The 14,526-nt window shown below is 32.8% G+C and overlaps 1 protein-coding gene across 4 annotated transcripts; it reads right to left on the reverse strand.

The window, feature by feature from the left end:
* Positions 1-26: 26 nt before the first annotated feature.
* On the reverse strand, positions 27-13,655 carry LOC109505828 (uncharacterized). Of its 4 annotated transcripts, XM_073258123.1 has the most exons (3): positions 13,211-13,633; positions 10,796-10,882; positions 6,404-6,664 (listed from the first exon to the last, which is right to left on the reverse strand). In XM_073258123.1, the coding sequence occupies exons 2-3, from the start codon at positions 10,879-10,881 to the stop codon at positions 6,433-6,435; spliced, it is 318 nt and encodes a 105-aa protein (XP_073114224.1). In that variant the 5' UTR covers position 10,882; positions 13,211-13,633; the 3' UTR covers positions 6,404-6,432. The 4 variants fall into 4 exon arrangements, 2 of the variants coding, with proteins under 2 accessions (XP_073114224.1, XP_019706111.1); XR_012141586.1 differs by lacking the exons at positions 6,404-6,664; positions 10,796-10,882 and adding an exon at positions 27-447 and having other exon boundaries at positions 13,211-13,655; XR_012141587.1 differs by lacking the exons at positions 6,404-6,664; positions 10,796-10,882; positions 13,211-13,633 and adding exons at positions 27-447; positions 3,722-6,391.
* Positions 13,656-14,526: the final 871 nt, after the last annotated feature.

The raw sequence follows: 14,526 nt of genomic DNA on the forward strand, positions 1-14,526 counted from the left end.
AAATTTTTATACATTTATTAGGCATAATTTCTCTCTACAAAACAAGGGCCACAAAAGACCAATGAGCATACATACATTCTTTTTTGCTTATTGAGTGGCATTTTGAGTGATTGAAAAAAAAAAAAAAAGAAAATGGATAGTATCCTATACATCAATCTTTAGATCAAAAGACTAAAAGAAAATAAAGAGAACAGATTGACACCAACTAGTAACTTGAGAATCTTTCTAAAAGCCTTCTTCAAAGATATGATCATTCATTTGCACTGAAGCAGGGGCTCCCAATACATAACAAATAAAGGCACCAAGCACCATGGTTGAGTTTCTGTTTCTTTTATGGTAAAAAGATTTTATGAACAATGAATTCTTTACATTTGGGGTATTGCTATAATCAAGTCTATCTATATTGATAAAATTGTGCATAGTAAAACTGCATCGATGGAATATTTTCTGCAAGAAAAAATAAAAAAATTAGAGAAATTGAGCAAAAACATCATGAAGTGATGCAGTTTAAATCTAAATTATTATTCTACATCAAGTGTGAATTTTGAAATACACCATCTATATATAAAGAATTTTGCCTAGCTAATAGAAAAAACATGTATAAAACATAGAAATTATGGAGAGGTTATATCTACTTCTCATGGTGAAATTAAATAATTGGATTGTGAGAAAGAAAAAATTATCTGTCAGATGACCTTGTTTCCAAAATATTTTTCACGGAACTTAGTTAGAAAATTATGTAGTTTAATATACTTGCACAAGGTCTAAATGACTATATAGAAATATAAACTATTGCTCTAACAATTCAAAGGACAATCATAAATAGTGCATACAAAAGCAAAAGATTAATATACAAGTTTTCATTGTTAATTTGTTAAATAAAACATTAGAAAGAATCTATTGTTTTTGACTTAGTTATTTATTGGGATCTTAAACTCCTCAAACCTCTTCTTAGGAAAGGACTGTCATTTTGATTCATTTAATTGTTATTATTAACTAAAGAACAATGCCATACATATATTTCACTATATTATTTCTAGCACCAAATCCTGAATCAAGATACTTGGGTTTTTCCAATAAATCACTAACCTAACTAGAAATTTACCTTCAAAAAAGGTATATTTGTTAAAATTTGTTGGATCGAGAATAATAATTACATATTTTTCTTTGAAAACTAGAGAGATTTGTAATATTTTGCATCATGGATGTATCATAACGTATAAAGGATAAATTTTGTATTGAAGATGACATTATATTATTTAGAAGTTCATTTGTTTTATTTTTTTCTAGGTGCTATATAAATAAATTTCACAAATAATTTCATTACCTGCGAACATTAGACCATTATCCAAAGCCTCATCTTTTATATCTTTTATCCAAAAAGACACAAGAAGTCAATCCTTAGACCTATATCTCATCAATCAATATTTATAGCTATCGTCTCCTAAATATCAACTTAGAATTATGAAGCTGGAAGCACAAATAAATTATAATAAAAATATTATCGCATAAATAGACATCAATTTTAATGAACTAAGATAATGCCATCATTAAATTATGCTTTAAAGTTTGAACTGTCAAAAAATATATATATATATATCCACCATCTCTATGGAGAATTTTAAATTTATCATTCAACTCCTACAATAATTACTATGAGGTGATTACCTAATGTAACAACAATATCACATTGCTTATAGATATATAGAATTAGATTTTAATATGAAATACATATTAACTCTCGATATGAAAGGCAAATACATATCAAATATGGTAATAGAGACACGAAAGCTTTAAAAACCTTACAAGATTTGTGCAACAACGAATATTAATTGCTAATTGATATGTATACTTCTCCTTGAATATTGATGTTGACACTTGGATATGAAAGCTAAATGCATACCAAATATAGTAATAATATGAGAACTCAAAAAGTTTTACATGATTTATTGAACTACTATTAACCAATATGAGAAAAATCAATGATGATTATTCCATCAAAATATAAACTTGTAGCATAAGTTTTTTATTCAATTAGTCTATGCTTGTCCTTAATGTGAAGGGTAGTGGACACTCTAGATTAATTATTCATAATAAACTAGAGTTGGAAATTTTATTTATCTCTAAAAGAGAAATATTGTGAATAAAAGGAATTAGCTTGGCACATTTATTATCCACATCATCACTAAAAAATCCTTCTTCCACCCACACCAACCACCAAACAACCCTTTCATTCTTTCTACAAACCATCTCAGTACGTGTTGATTTATCAAGAGTTAAGATCAATTTACAAGGAGCATATGAAATATTTTTTTAAAGAGTTTTCTAAAAGAGAAATATTTTTTTTGAAAAGGAGATATCACGTGTTCTCTAAATTTTTTTTAAAAAAAAAAGAAAGACATGCATCTTCTATTCAATGTCTCCTCATAATATAATGATATCTGACTAACAACTGACTAAATTATCTTTGTAATTAGAAGTCCACTTAAATCTTATTTCCATCTAAATAAATTCTAAAATATTAAATTGAGCATTTCCATCAATTACTCCATCAACTTAGACTCTAGCAACTTCAACAACAAGGCATCAAAAGACTAAACTTCCTTTCATCTTTGAGAAGTCCAAATGACACAACATTTTTTTTATCCTTCCAAAAATCCAGAAAGTTTTGATCCATTGTTTGCTTGACATTTTACATTTTCTTGAACATTTTTCCCCTCGAGGATACACTATCACCACCTCACCAAGATGAATAGCTCTGAAATTTCTAACCTAATCTGCATCAACTTGAAGTATTAAGATTTCAGTCCTTACCAGTTCATTCTCTTAATTGTCTAGTAAAGATTAGTCTTTGAACTCTATAAGTATTCTCCCAACAAAGTCATGGAAACAATGAAGCTTCATTTCATAAATGACTTCAAACAAGATTTTACCCATTAGTAATTTCTTTTTCGAAATAATTAGAAGTGATCTCTAAATTAGAAAATAAAACATTTCACTGTTTTGTCTTTTCTCCAACCAAGCTACTCAACAAATTCTAAGCATCTATTATCATCTCTAGCCTACCCATTGGCTGATGATAAGAAATAAAATATTCATGTCTTATTCCAAGCATGAATAGAACATAACAAAAGTTGGTCAGATTGGCACTGATACGTGACTTCTTGAAGTACTCCAGATCCAAATTATTCATGACTGAGATTTCTTGCAAAGAAGAGAAGGGGACACTCTCAAATCTCCCTCTGAAATAAAACAAAATCAAGCACCAACTTTTTTCCTAGATGCTCTAGGAAGTAGTATGCTATCATTATGTTGTTGTCCCTTAGTTGCCCGCCTTGTATCATCTTGAACATAATCCTACTTCATATAAAGATGGATTTGAGCCATAAATACTTAACCTCCACTATAGCTGATATGGTGTTTATGTCAATATAACCACCAGGACAATTTCATAAAGTTCTCCCAAGGTTTATGTCAGAAGGACTCATTAAACAGCTTATTTTCCCAAAAAGAGAAGTCTATTCAAATTCTGGCTACCATGCCATACAAGAAATGTGTTAGAATTATGGAATTCCTTGAAGGAATCAAAACCAAGACTATCATATATATGACAACCACTGAAGAAGTCTTCAAACTAGGGGCATGACAAATGCTTGCTTGTACTTGATTTATTCTTAAGATCATAATTTAACTAATACAAGAAAGTCTCCAAGTAACCCACCAGAATCATATGAAGTCACAGGGGAACCATCATCATGGCAAATCATAAACTTCTCTGACCCAATTTTGCCGCCAGTGTTTGTGATCATAGATCGCCAGATAGAACTTCTAAGACAAGTATTGTACCCCCTGGAACACTTAGTCTCTTACATACAAAAGCATATCTTTTTAGCTAAAAAATTCAACAGCAGTAGCTTATGATGCAAAAAATTTGCTTCAAAGATAGTAAACAAGATCATCACAGATCCCTCCTAGATCACATTAACCTTATTGTTTTGCTTCTTTTGGATATGATATGTAACAATTAAATGCATAGCCGTGCTGAGATAGTTAATGCTTGGAGAAATGGCAATCAATGTAAACTGCAAATGCATCAGATCTTGGCAGGTGTGTCTACTTGCAATGCTTTTAAGGCCTTAGCTGTGTTTTTATTTATCCATGTATTTTATACACTTATAAGATAACATCAACTGGAGTTTCTGTTAGGAAGCAATACCTAGATCAAAGTCTAAATTGTTCTACAATGCTACATATGGAAGGGCATATTATGATATTGATACTTAGCACAAACAAAACAAGACTTGTAAGTAGATGCTTGAAGGGTGTACAAAGACATATTAAGAATAAATCGGAAAGATTATAGTGACAAAGAGATGCTAATTCTGTGCCCAAACTTGGCATTCATTGGTACCAAAAATTAGATGAACTGATCAATAGATTCTCCAAAATATGAAGATTTGCTTGAAAATATCTTGGATTTTTCTTACGCATGTTAATCTTGACATTTGTGTACCAAGGATCCAATTTTGGATATGCATTATTCTTTATCAAAAACATTATATCAAAAGACAAGTTGTGCTGAATTAAAGGCATCCATCACAAATTAACATTATAAAATTATGTCTTATGAAAACGAGTATTACAGAAAAAACCTGAGTTTAAAAGAATATCAACTGAATTGACATTTTTCTCCATGAATTACTGTGCACATATGTATTATTATCAGACATTCTAGGGCATGAGAAGATAGCAAATGATCATTGACAACACAAATTTCACTGAAAAAGAATGGTCAATACATATTGATACATCACCTCCCAAGATGCACCAGTCTTTAACAAACTATTTGTACTGCATGATCTAGTAGATGTACATTGACACATTAGACTATTATAAGATTTAATCCTATCATATCTAGTGGGTAGTCTCCTTAGCTTTTTTTCTTTTTTCCAAACAATAATATTTCCCAACCCAGATAAACAAAATCATATATGACATGTGATTTACCCCATTTGTGAGCTAGCTCTGTTATTACATAAATTGTTTTCTACTCAGCAATCATCCATGTTATCACATAAATGTTCCTCTCCAACTAGAATTTGCATGAGGGGATAAAGCCTAGATCTAACAAACAAACTCTCATACGTGTTCATCATGATTTTCTCTTCATTTAATTTCTTGGCGAGAAATTAGATGAGTCAAGCAGTCAAAAATGTGAGTTTATCTCTTAAATAACAGAATATTGAATCGAAAACTCACAGCAAAAATAAAATAAACTAAGATAAAAATTAAAACAATAAAAATTCTTATCAAAAACAGTTCATCTGTTAAAAAGATCACAACCATTCATTAAAGATTTCTTCACCTTTTTTCCCATCTTTAAAACTTACATCACATGCTGAGTCTCGAAGTGCTTCATTTAAGATCTGCTAGCATTCCACCAACACAAACATAACAGAACCAATCCACCGTAGTACTAGATCCTCTAGACCACCATGGACAGTTTCAATCTCTAAATATGATTTTTGTTCCATATTATTCAATTTTCTTGTAGCTAGCGCCATTAATTATCGAAATCAAATCTATAAAGTATTTGCTGAAACTAGATTTCTACCTAAATGACTCGTCATTACCTCTTCATCTGATAATTAAAGAACCAACAGCATTTACCACCTGTAAAAGATCATTCAGCAGGAAAAGTTCCGATATTGATGGCACTCCATCTTGTGCAAATTTTCATCCATTCATGCTCCAACTGAGGCATCTGTCTGAAACTACTGCTCATAATCCCATCCTTGTATTATGATCTCTCTCTGTTCTTGATCTCAGATATTTCTGAGATGTAAATTAAACTAAAACCACAAAACTAAATCATATTAAACTTTCAGTTTGGTATTTACAAGATGCGTACAATGCAATCATCTGGCGCAGTCGACGAAAAGGCATCAAGTCTTGAGTCTCTTTTCTATGAAGCTAATAAAAACAGAGTCTGCCCTGAAGAATAAAACAACCACAAGAGTACCCAAAAACAAGAAATATTGATCGAATTCTCTTATCCAACAACTCCATCATATCATATCATATGTACCTTCCCTATGATCAGATGAGAGCTACCGTGGAATCTAAAAACTAGGCAGTTTCATCAAATCATCAAATAATCAGCCCCTTCGACGCAATCAATGCACTCAACAATCAAATATATATATATATATAATTCCTATCAAATAACCTACTGTTTTTTTTTATCAAATTTCTAGCCATACAATTCAATTGCACCCAGTAGAATCCCAACCATAACTTTGCCACAGTGAACAAAGAAACAACACAAAAAAACACAATTCAGTAACCAAAAAAAAGGAAGATCCAAAAACAATGAAGGGGATATGAGTGATTGGAAGTAGACCTGAAAACAACTGGGGAACGATCAAAGACTCATCCAATGGGGAACGGCCCGATGTCGCCGGTCCTGAGTGCCTGAGCGATGTCATCGGCGACCGTCACACACGACGAGATCCAATCCTCAAGAACCATCCAAACCATGTTCATTATGTACACAGCCAATCCCCATGGCATTGCCATGCCCCCACCCCAGTCCCAGACCACTCCTCCTCGACTTCTGATCACTCTCTTCCTCCAATCCAATTCTCCACAGAAACCAACCAACCTGCCCATGACCAAACTCCAAAGTGACAATTCAAATATCGGCAGCAAGAGCCGATTGGGCGCAAAAATATAATAAAAAAATTTACTTTATACGGGAAGTTTCTTCCTTTTGCGGACGGATTCCTCATTTTAAACGTATGACGTGTAGGACACAAACGGGCGGAGAAGGTTGTTACAGTAGAAAAGGAATCTCATTATTTGTCATTTATAACAGTTGTTTGTTTTGGATTCTTGCGACCATCGGATATGGCTACTGATGACAGGTAGGCCATGCAAACACTCCGGGTTTTTATTTTTCCTTTTTTTTTTTTTCCTGTCATGTCTGGGATTTAGGTCGAAAGGAAGGAACAAAAAGGGACTGTGCGATTTAGATTGGACGATGGAGATCTGGACAATACTTGTCGATTGTTATGGGGTGTGGGGGCTGATATATGACAGGCTACCAAACTTCTCCCTGCTAAAATCTAAGGAAAAAAAAAAGGGTAGATAGTCGGGTTGGGTGGAGGAAATATGGATAATCTTAAGCTTACCATTTATAATCCTGATTTGATTCATGAATGGGAATGGGGACATTTTGACTGGAAGGAGGTGGAGGTAGGTAGATTGAAGACAATTCTGTGATGATTGAGGATAAAAGTATGAGTGCTGGATGGTGACAGGTGGGGATGTGAGCAGATTATCAATGGATAAAATGGAAACTGAAACCAAAATTCGCTACAATCTTTCCAAACTGAAATAAAAATCGAATGATTTTTAAAAATAAAAAAATTGTAACCGTCACTGAAATAAACAACAAAATCCAAACTAAAATCAAAAAACAAAAAAACAACTAATTTTCTTATTTATTTCAAAATTTTCATATATAAATAATTAAATGTAAGATATCATCTATAAATTTCATAAAATAATTTATACCAAATTATTTAATAAATATATCTAAAAATAATAATACAACCAGTCTCATGGAATTAGTAATTTGATTTAAATTTTTACTGAATATTAAAAGTATTAAATATCAGATATGTTTGGCTTCGGATTAAGTTTTGAGTTCGGGTTTAGTATTGTGTTCGGTTTCCAATCAAAGAATTATTGGAATCAAAATCGAATGATTTTTAACTTTTTAACCTATCATCAAAACTATCCCATTTAGTTTTGATTAAAACCAAGGATGGATATAATATTGGGATATATGACAACTCTAAGGATGGGTGAGTTTTAATAGAGACGGAAGGATTGAGCTATGTGTCAAGAAGAAGGAGAATGGGCTCCATACCTGCAAGCAATTTGAATGCAAAGAATGCAGGGGGGGCTCACTAACAAAGTGCATTGTGTTTTGGCATGTCCTAATTGAAGATTGGGAGACCTGCCAAAGTTTTTATGTGTTCATACCGAACACTTTGGTTTGAATTACTTGACTTCTTCTGACCCTCGTTGTCTCTATCAATGTATATTGATGCATCTCAAAATATTAGCTAATGTGATAATTTATCCATTAGTCTTATTATTTATTTCCTATTTAATTACTACTCAACTTATCCCTACAGTTTATTTCTAAGATAGCACACTCAACATCAACTTGCAATCTATCATACACTCTGATCATCTGATAGTACTTGCTGGCACAAGTTCATTCTTTGGCTTGAGGAAACCAGTCATATCCTATTCAATCCAGAAGTTTTGGATCTGTACATCATGATCTCCCTAATTTGCATGACAAGAAAATCTAGGCCAAAATCAAATAGTTGAAGAAAAACAAACAATATGGAGCCTTAGCAGCATGCAATATTAGAGCATTTAGTGTGGACAAGTTCAATGCACATAGTGTGAAATATCAATAATGCATATAGTAAGTAGAGGTGGCAATTTGGTCCGATCCATCAAGTACACGATCCGATCTGATCCGATTCGAATGGGCAGATTTTATCCGATCTGATTAAAATCTGGAGTGGGTATGGATTTTAGAAAAAAAAATCCAAAGTGGATATGAGTCAGATATGGGTAATAGTATGTCTAACCCCGAATCCGACCCGATACAACACCCCCCCCCCCAAATCCAAATATCTAATACAAAATTCTAGCCATCTAAGCTTTCTGTATTCGGCTGCTCCGCTTCCCTAAGCTGTCATATTCGGCCACTCCAAGCCTCCAACTCGATTGGGACTCTTGAGGATGGAAAAAGTAGAGAAAAAATTAGAAGAAAATAAAAGAAAAATAAAAAAAATAAATAAATAAAGCGGAAAAAATTGAGAGGTAAATATTTTTCCTGCATAGATTCTCTTTTTTTTTTTACTTTTTTTTCTTTTTTTTCATTATCTTTTTCAAAGATCTGTGGGAAAGGAGAGCACTTGAGAGAGATTAGAGGGATTTTCGAGGTTCTGATTGAGTTTTTTTCCTAAGTATATGGGATTCTGTCCAAGTTGTGGCGGTATGAGTTGGTTCCTTGAGGTTTTGAGAGCTTAAACTTGGTAGAAGCTTTGTAGGGTTGGGGATTTTTGATTGAAAAGATTTTTTTTTTTTACAAAATTTTTAATTTATAGGGCTCTGCTCTATTGCATAATTTTTTTAAAAAAATATATAGGGATTTTGGATATATCCGATTTGATCCGATCCGATCCATTCTTGGAGCTCGACCCGATTCGATCAGACCCAAGATGAGTACGGGGCAGATATGGGTATGAGTTTTTTGCTGGTGGGACAGATATAGGTATCGATCGATCCGATCCATATCCAACTCGTTGCCACCCCTAATAGTAAGGAGTATCAATGCACGCTGCAGGAAGTGTTAGTGTACACGATAGTATATGATAAAGCAAAATTTTAATACATATTATCTTATTATATATCCACTATTTCAAGTTTCTAGTTTATATGAAATAATATATTTTTAGTAGAATATATCTATGCTTGTTTTAGTTAGTTATGATGTTCATTACATTGCGTCTAACATCATGAAAAACTAAAAAATAAACAAAGATGTATTCTACTAAAGATTACTATCAGCTTGAAATAACACAATTTTGTACTAATCTTTATTTCTTGTATTTTTTTTGTTATATATATATACTATGTAAATTATGTATGCCTGTCATATATTACACCGATATTGGCTACCATGTGCACTGTACTCCTTGCTATGTTTATTGATATTGCTCACCGTGCAAAGAAACTGTTCACTAGATGCACTGTATTGCAAGTTATTAGTGCTTCATATTGCTTTTTTTTTTGTTTTTTTTATCATTTCATTGTCTCCTACCTTATAAAGGACTTTCTCGCTGCAAACTATAGTTTGCAATGAATGAAACCTTTGATAATTACTTTATAAATAAAATAAATTCATGACAACTCTACATGGTTCATAATCACCATTCAGATGGTATTATGTATGTAAATGATATATTTCACATTGTATTACATTAATCTTGTAATTAAGTATATTATAAATTAACGTCATATTAATTCTATATACATATTGAAAACTCAAATTATATACTAAAATAAGGCGATGCAAAAAATTTGAGTTACTTAATTCATTAAAAAAATGAAAATTAATCTTATCTCTCCTTCAAAAAAAACATCACTGACAAAGCACTACTCTCAAGTTCCTATATAATATAGATGGGAGATGAAGTAGGAATTACAAATATTGCTCTGGTTTGGTTTTTCTGTAAAAAAAGATAGAAAGAAAATTTGAGAGAGGATAGGATGAACATGGAGAGAAAGAATTAAAAATTAGAAAATCTAAAGAGGATGAATAAAAGGGTTTAAGAGAGAAAACATCTTAAAAGCCAACAATCAAGATCAAAAAGATACTAACTTACCAATTTTAGTAGTGCAGAGAGAGAAGTTGACCTTTGAACAGAGAAAACAAGGAGATTGGCTTTTTGGCATAAAACTAAATCCTACTTGAGATGGGATGGTGGAAGGAGATCCGCGACAAAAATGAAGCTCGGAAGGAGACTAGACTCTATAGAGACTTCTAAGGCTTTAGAAGGTGTTTTATAAACTTGATAGTTTTCTATCCATATTTAACCAGAGTGAGTTAATTTTTATAAAAACTAACAATAGTGGCTGATTTGAATGTTACCTTAAAATTATAGTGACTATTATAGAACAAAAGAAAAAGGTTTCTAACCTGTAATTTCTAAAAAGGTATAATGATTGTCCTGCAAAAAAAATCCTTCTAAATACTTTCTGCCTCCGAAAATAGCTCAAAAGCATCCTGCCAATACCCCAATTCCAATTTTAACTAAATAAAAGATCATTAAGAGAAGCTTACAAACTAAAATGCAAATGATTGCTCCATGTCGAACCTTCTTTTTTCTTCTAAAAGATTCCTATTAGATATTAAACAAAATAAAGGAGAAGATGGTTCAGTGAATTAGGATTTTTGTTATTTGTTATAATATATTTAATGTTTATAACAAGTAGTTAGTTGTTGGAATCTTGTGAATAGTGGATAGCTGACAGGCATAAGAGGAGAAAGTTGTAATCTTGTATACAATTGCCATCTCTGTCACATATCTGCCTTCTTTGAAAGAGTTAACAGAGTCTCTAAAAGATAAAGAAGGCATCAATCCTGTGACCATGTGAGCTTGTAGAGATAACCTGTGGGCTGCGACAAGCTACCGACCGTTCGGATAACTAGATTTTGGATGGTTGCTTCCATCCTCTGTGATGATACCCAAACTCAGCAGTTTCCAAAAATTTATGCAAGGCCCTTGACATGGCTTTTAATTGATAAAAGATGTTGTAGGCCACCCATAGGATTTTATAAAGATTATTTTCCATATCATGTTGCTATAAGCAACTATTTAAGTTAAATTTATAAATCTTTTTATCTTAAAATTTTTACAAATATTTATTTTATATTTTATAATTTATTTTGATATCACTATCGACCAAATATTAAACCTTCCGCATTTTTAATCTGTGCTTTGGGTCTGACCTATTATTATATTCCCAATCAGTAAAAAAAAAAAAAACAGTGTTAATTCTGATTTTACTTCATATACAACAAGAAATATTATACTACACATGGATGAGATGGGAGGAACATCCAACTCAAGCATTATGCAATATAAATGCCAAGCATTTAAATAATAATGATTAATTAACTCATTATACTTGCTACAATGTGATAGCAATTGTACCACAATTTTATTTTATTTTATTTTAAGAAATACAATGTAGACATCATTACTAGAACTCAAACCCTCCATTATCTCAAATGAAGAAGATGAGCCAAGACTAGGTCAGAAAAATTAGAATACCATTATCAGAATTGAACTTTGTTTGACTGCATGACAAATAAGAATACTAAACCACCGTAGTACAATGATTGCCTAAAGCTTTGAGTTGGACAGAGCATTTGGACCCGGTCCAAAGGCATTTTTCTCACCTTAATTATAGGAGACAGATGTGTTACAGTGGGTTTACAAAGTTGAACATGAGGACTAGAGTGGGGATTTGGGGAGACAATGACAAGTATATGTATAGATACTTGAGCTCCACGTAATGGCTAACATGAGTGGGGTTCCATGTCAAATTTCAGTAATGCATTGGCATGGCATTAATGTGTAGGTAATCATTATGGTTGATTGCATCTTTTGCACAAACTGAGGATTCACCTTTCTTTGCACGAGTCTGCTATGGAGTTCAAGAGCTGTACAGGTGGAGGATGTGATCCAATGGTTGGAATTGCAAAAAAAAGATGAATCATTCTTTCATTCATCGATGGATATAGTTAAGCAAACTTCACAACGTTACAAAGAACTTCAGGACGATTAAGAAGCAATTGCTTCTTGTACATATTTGGAAACCCGAACCAAAATCTCGTTGTATATATCATGTATGCAGGTGGTTTGGCTGCCGGCGGAGTTTAGATTAGTGATTTCCTCAACAAACAAGAAGTTTAGATTAGTAGTTCTTTACACACCCATGGCATCTTTAAAACCTTGGGGTGGCCATGAAGTGATTAAGCGAATGATTTACCTATGCTTTCTACCATATAATCCAGATGACATGGTGCATGTATGGCGCAAACATGCACCATGTCATGCCAGTATCAAGTGGCTCTTTGCTCTTATCATCTCAACCAATATAAAGTGATGCATCTCATGCACCGAGGCTTACCTCACCTGCCAAACCCTTCTAGCAACCAGAAATCCCATATTAGAATCCCAGGCGGTGCAAATCCAAATATTGGGAGTTGTAAGTAATTATAGTACGGATAAACCGTCCACCCTTTTTATGAAAGAAATATGAAATTATCGATCAATAAATTATTAATATATTAATACTTAAAAAATTGTTGCAATTATAATTGGATTTGATTGGATTGAATATATGATCTGATTATAAGTTCTAATTCAATTAGGATAGGATGGAATCTTCGAGGGATATTTATGTGGGCCTTCGATTTTATTGTTATAATCACAAAAGTACAATTACATCTGAAATTAGAAAGCAAGAATGAGAAAGAAAAAAGAAAAAGAAACAGAGAGAAAAAACTCAAGAACAAAGAAACATGCAAAGAGTGGAATTAGACCTGCACAGAGATTGGGAATACACAAGAATTATTCAGGAAGGAAGGAACCGACATCGCCGGTCCTGAGGGCATGGGCGATCTCATCGGCGACCATCATGCATGTCGAGATCCAGTCGTCGAGGGCCACCCAAACCATCTTCGCTATGTCCACAGCCGAGGCCCATGGCACTGCCATCACCCTTCCACCCTTGCGCTCTCGCTTTCTTTCAAAAGACAACCGATTTCAATTTCTATTGCTATTATCTTTCCTTAAAACAACTTTAGACAACCTCTCAACCGACTTCAATTTTTATTGCTATTATTAATTAGAAAGAAGAAAGAGAAGCCCTCAGCATAAGAAAATAGCTACCCAGGAATGATTGGTACGAACTAAAATAAAAATTACTTGTGTGGGAACTCTTTATCTTCTTGATATCTTCTTGTGACATAGATTCCTGTTAAGATATATATAAAAAAACGAATGGAGAAAAGAAGTCGGTTAGAAGAATAGACATCCCATGTTTTATTTTATTTTATTGTTGTCACGGTGCATGTAAGGATGACAGATGGAAGAAGAGAAAGTTCTATTCTCTTCCGTCTTTGTCTCTTGCTCAGAAAAAGACGTTGACTAGGGACTAGAAGGGACGAAAGGAATCGAAGTTATCCATCTGGTGACCGTGTGATTCGGATCATATAGCTGAGATATCCAACCTGGGACATGCCACCAACGGCTTCGATAATTGAATGCTGCGCTTTGCTGCCGTGCTGCGAAAACACTTTCAGTCATTTTTACTGCTGACTTTTTTTTGGGATCGTCCAATTTTAAGATGGACATCATTGATTCATTTATCAATAATCAATTTTAACTAATCATGTGGCTGGTATACTAAATAACTCAAATTTCAGATGAAATCAAACTGATGGACCCCACCCTCTCTCTCTCCCCCTCTCTTCCTTTTTTTTTTTTTTTTTTTTTCAAAAAAGTTATCATTGAAAAATATATAAAATAATATTTTAAAAAAATTATATCAAATAGTAAGCTTAAAAAAAAAATGGTGAAATAGACTCAAAAAAAAAAAAAATTAATTTATAATTTAGATACCAATCTATATATATATATATATATAATGAAATATTTTTTTCTGTGATGTGTGTGATATAATTGAATATAATGTGATAAGAAATAAAATAAATAGAACTTAGTTCGGGAGGTGGATAAAATACTGCTCTAAAAGAGATTTCGGCCCTTTCTCGTGCGAAGATCTGAGCCACACATCCTTCTTTAAGGTACAATCTAGAAGCCAAACACTCCAATATCCGTTAGTGGTACGATTTCG

The sequence above is a fragment of the Elaeis guineensis genome, chromosome 5 (assembly GCF_000442705.2).
Source record: "Elaeis guineensis isolate ETL-2024a chromosome 5, EG11, whole genome shotgun sequence".
Taxonomy (NCBI): domain Eukaryota; kingdom Viridiplantae; phylum Streptophyta; class Magnoliopsida; order Arecales; family Arecaceae; genus Elaeis; species Elaeis guineensis.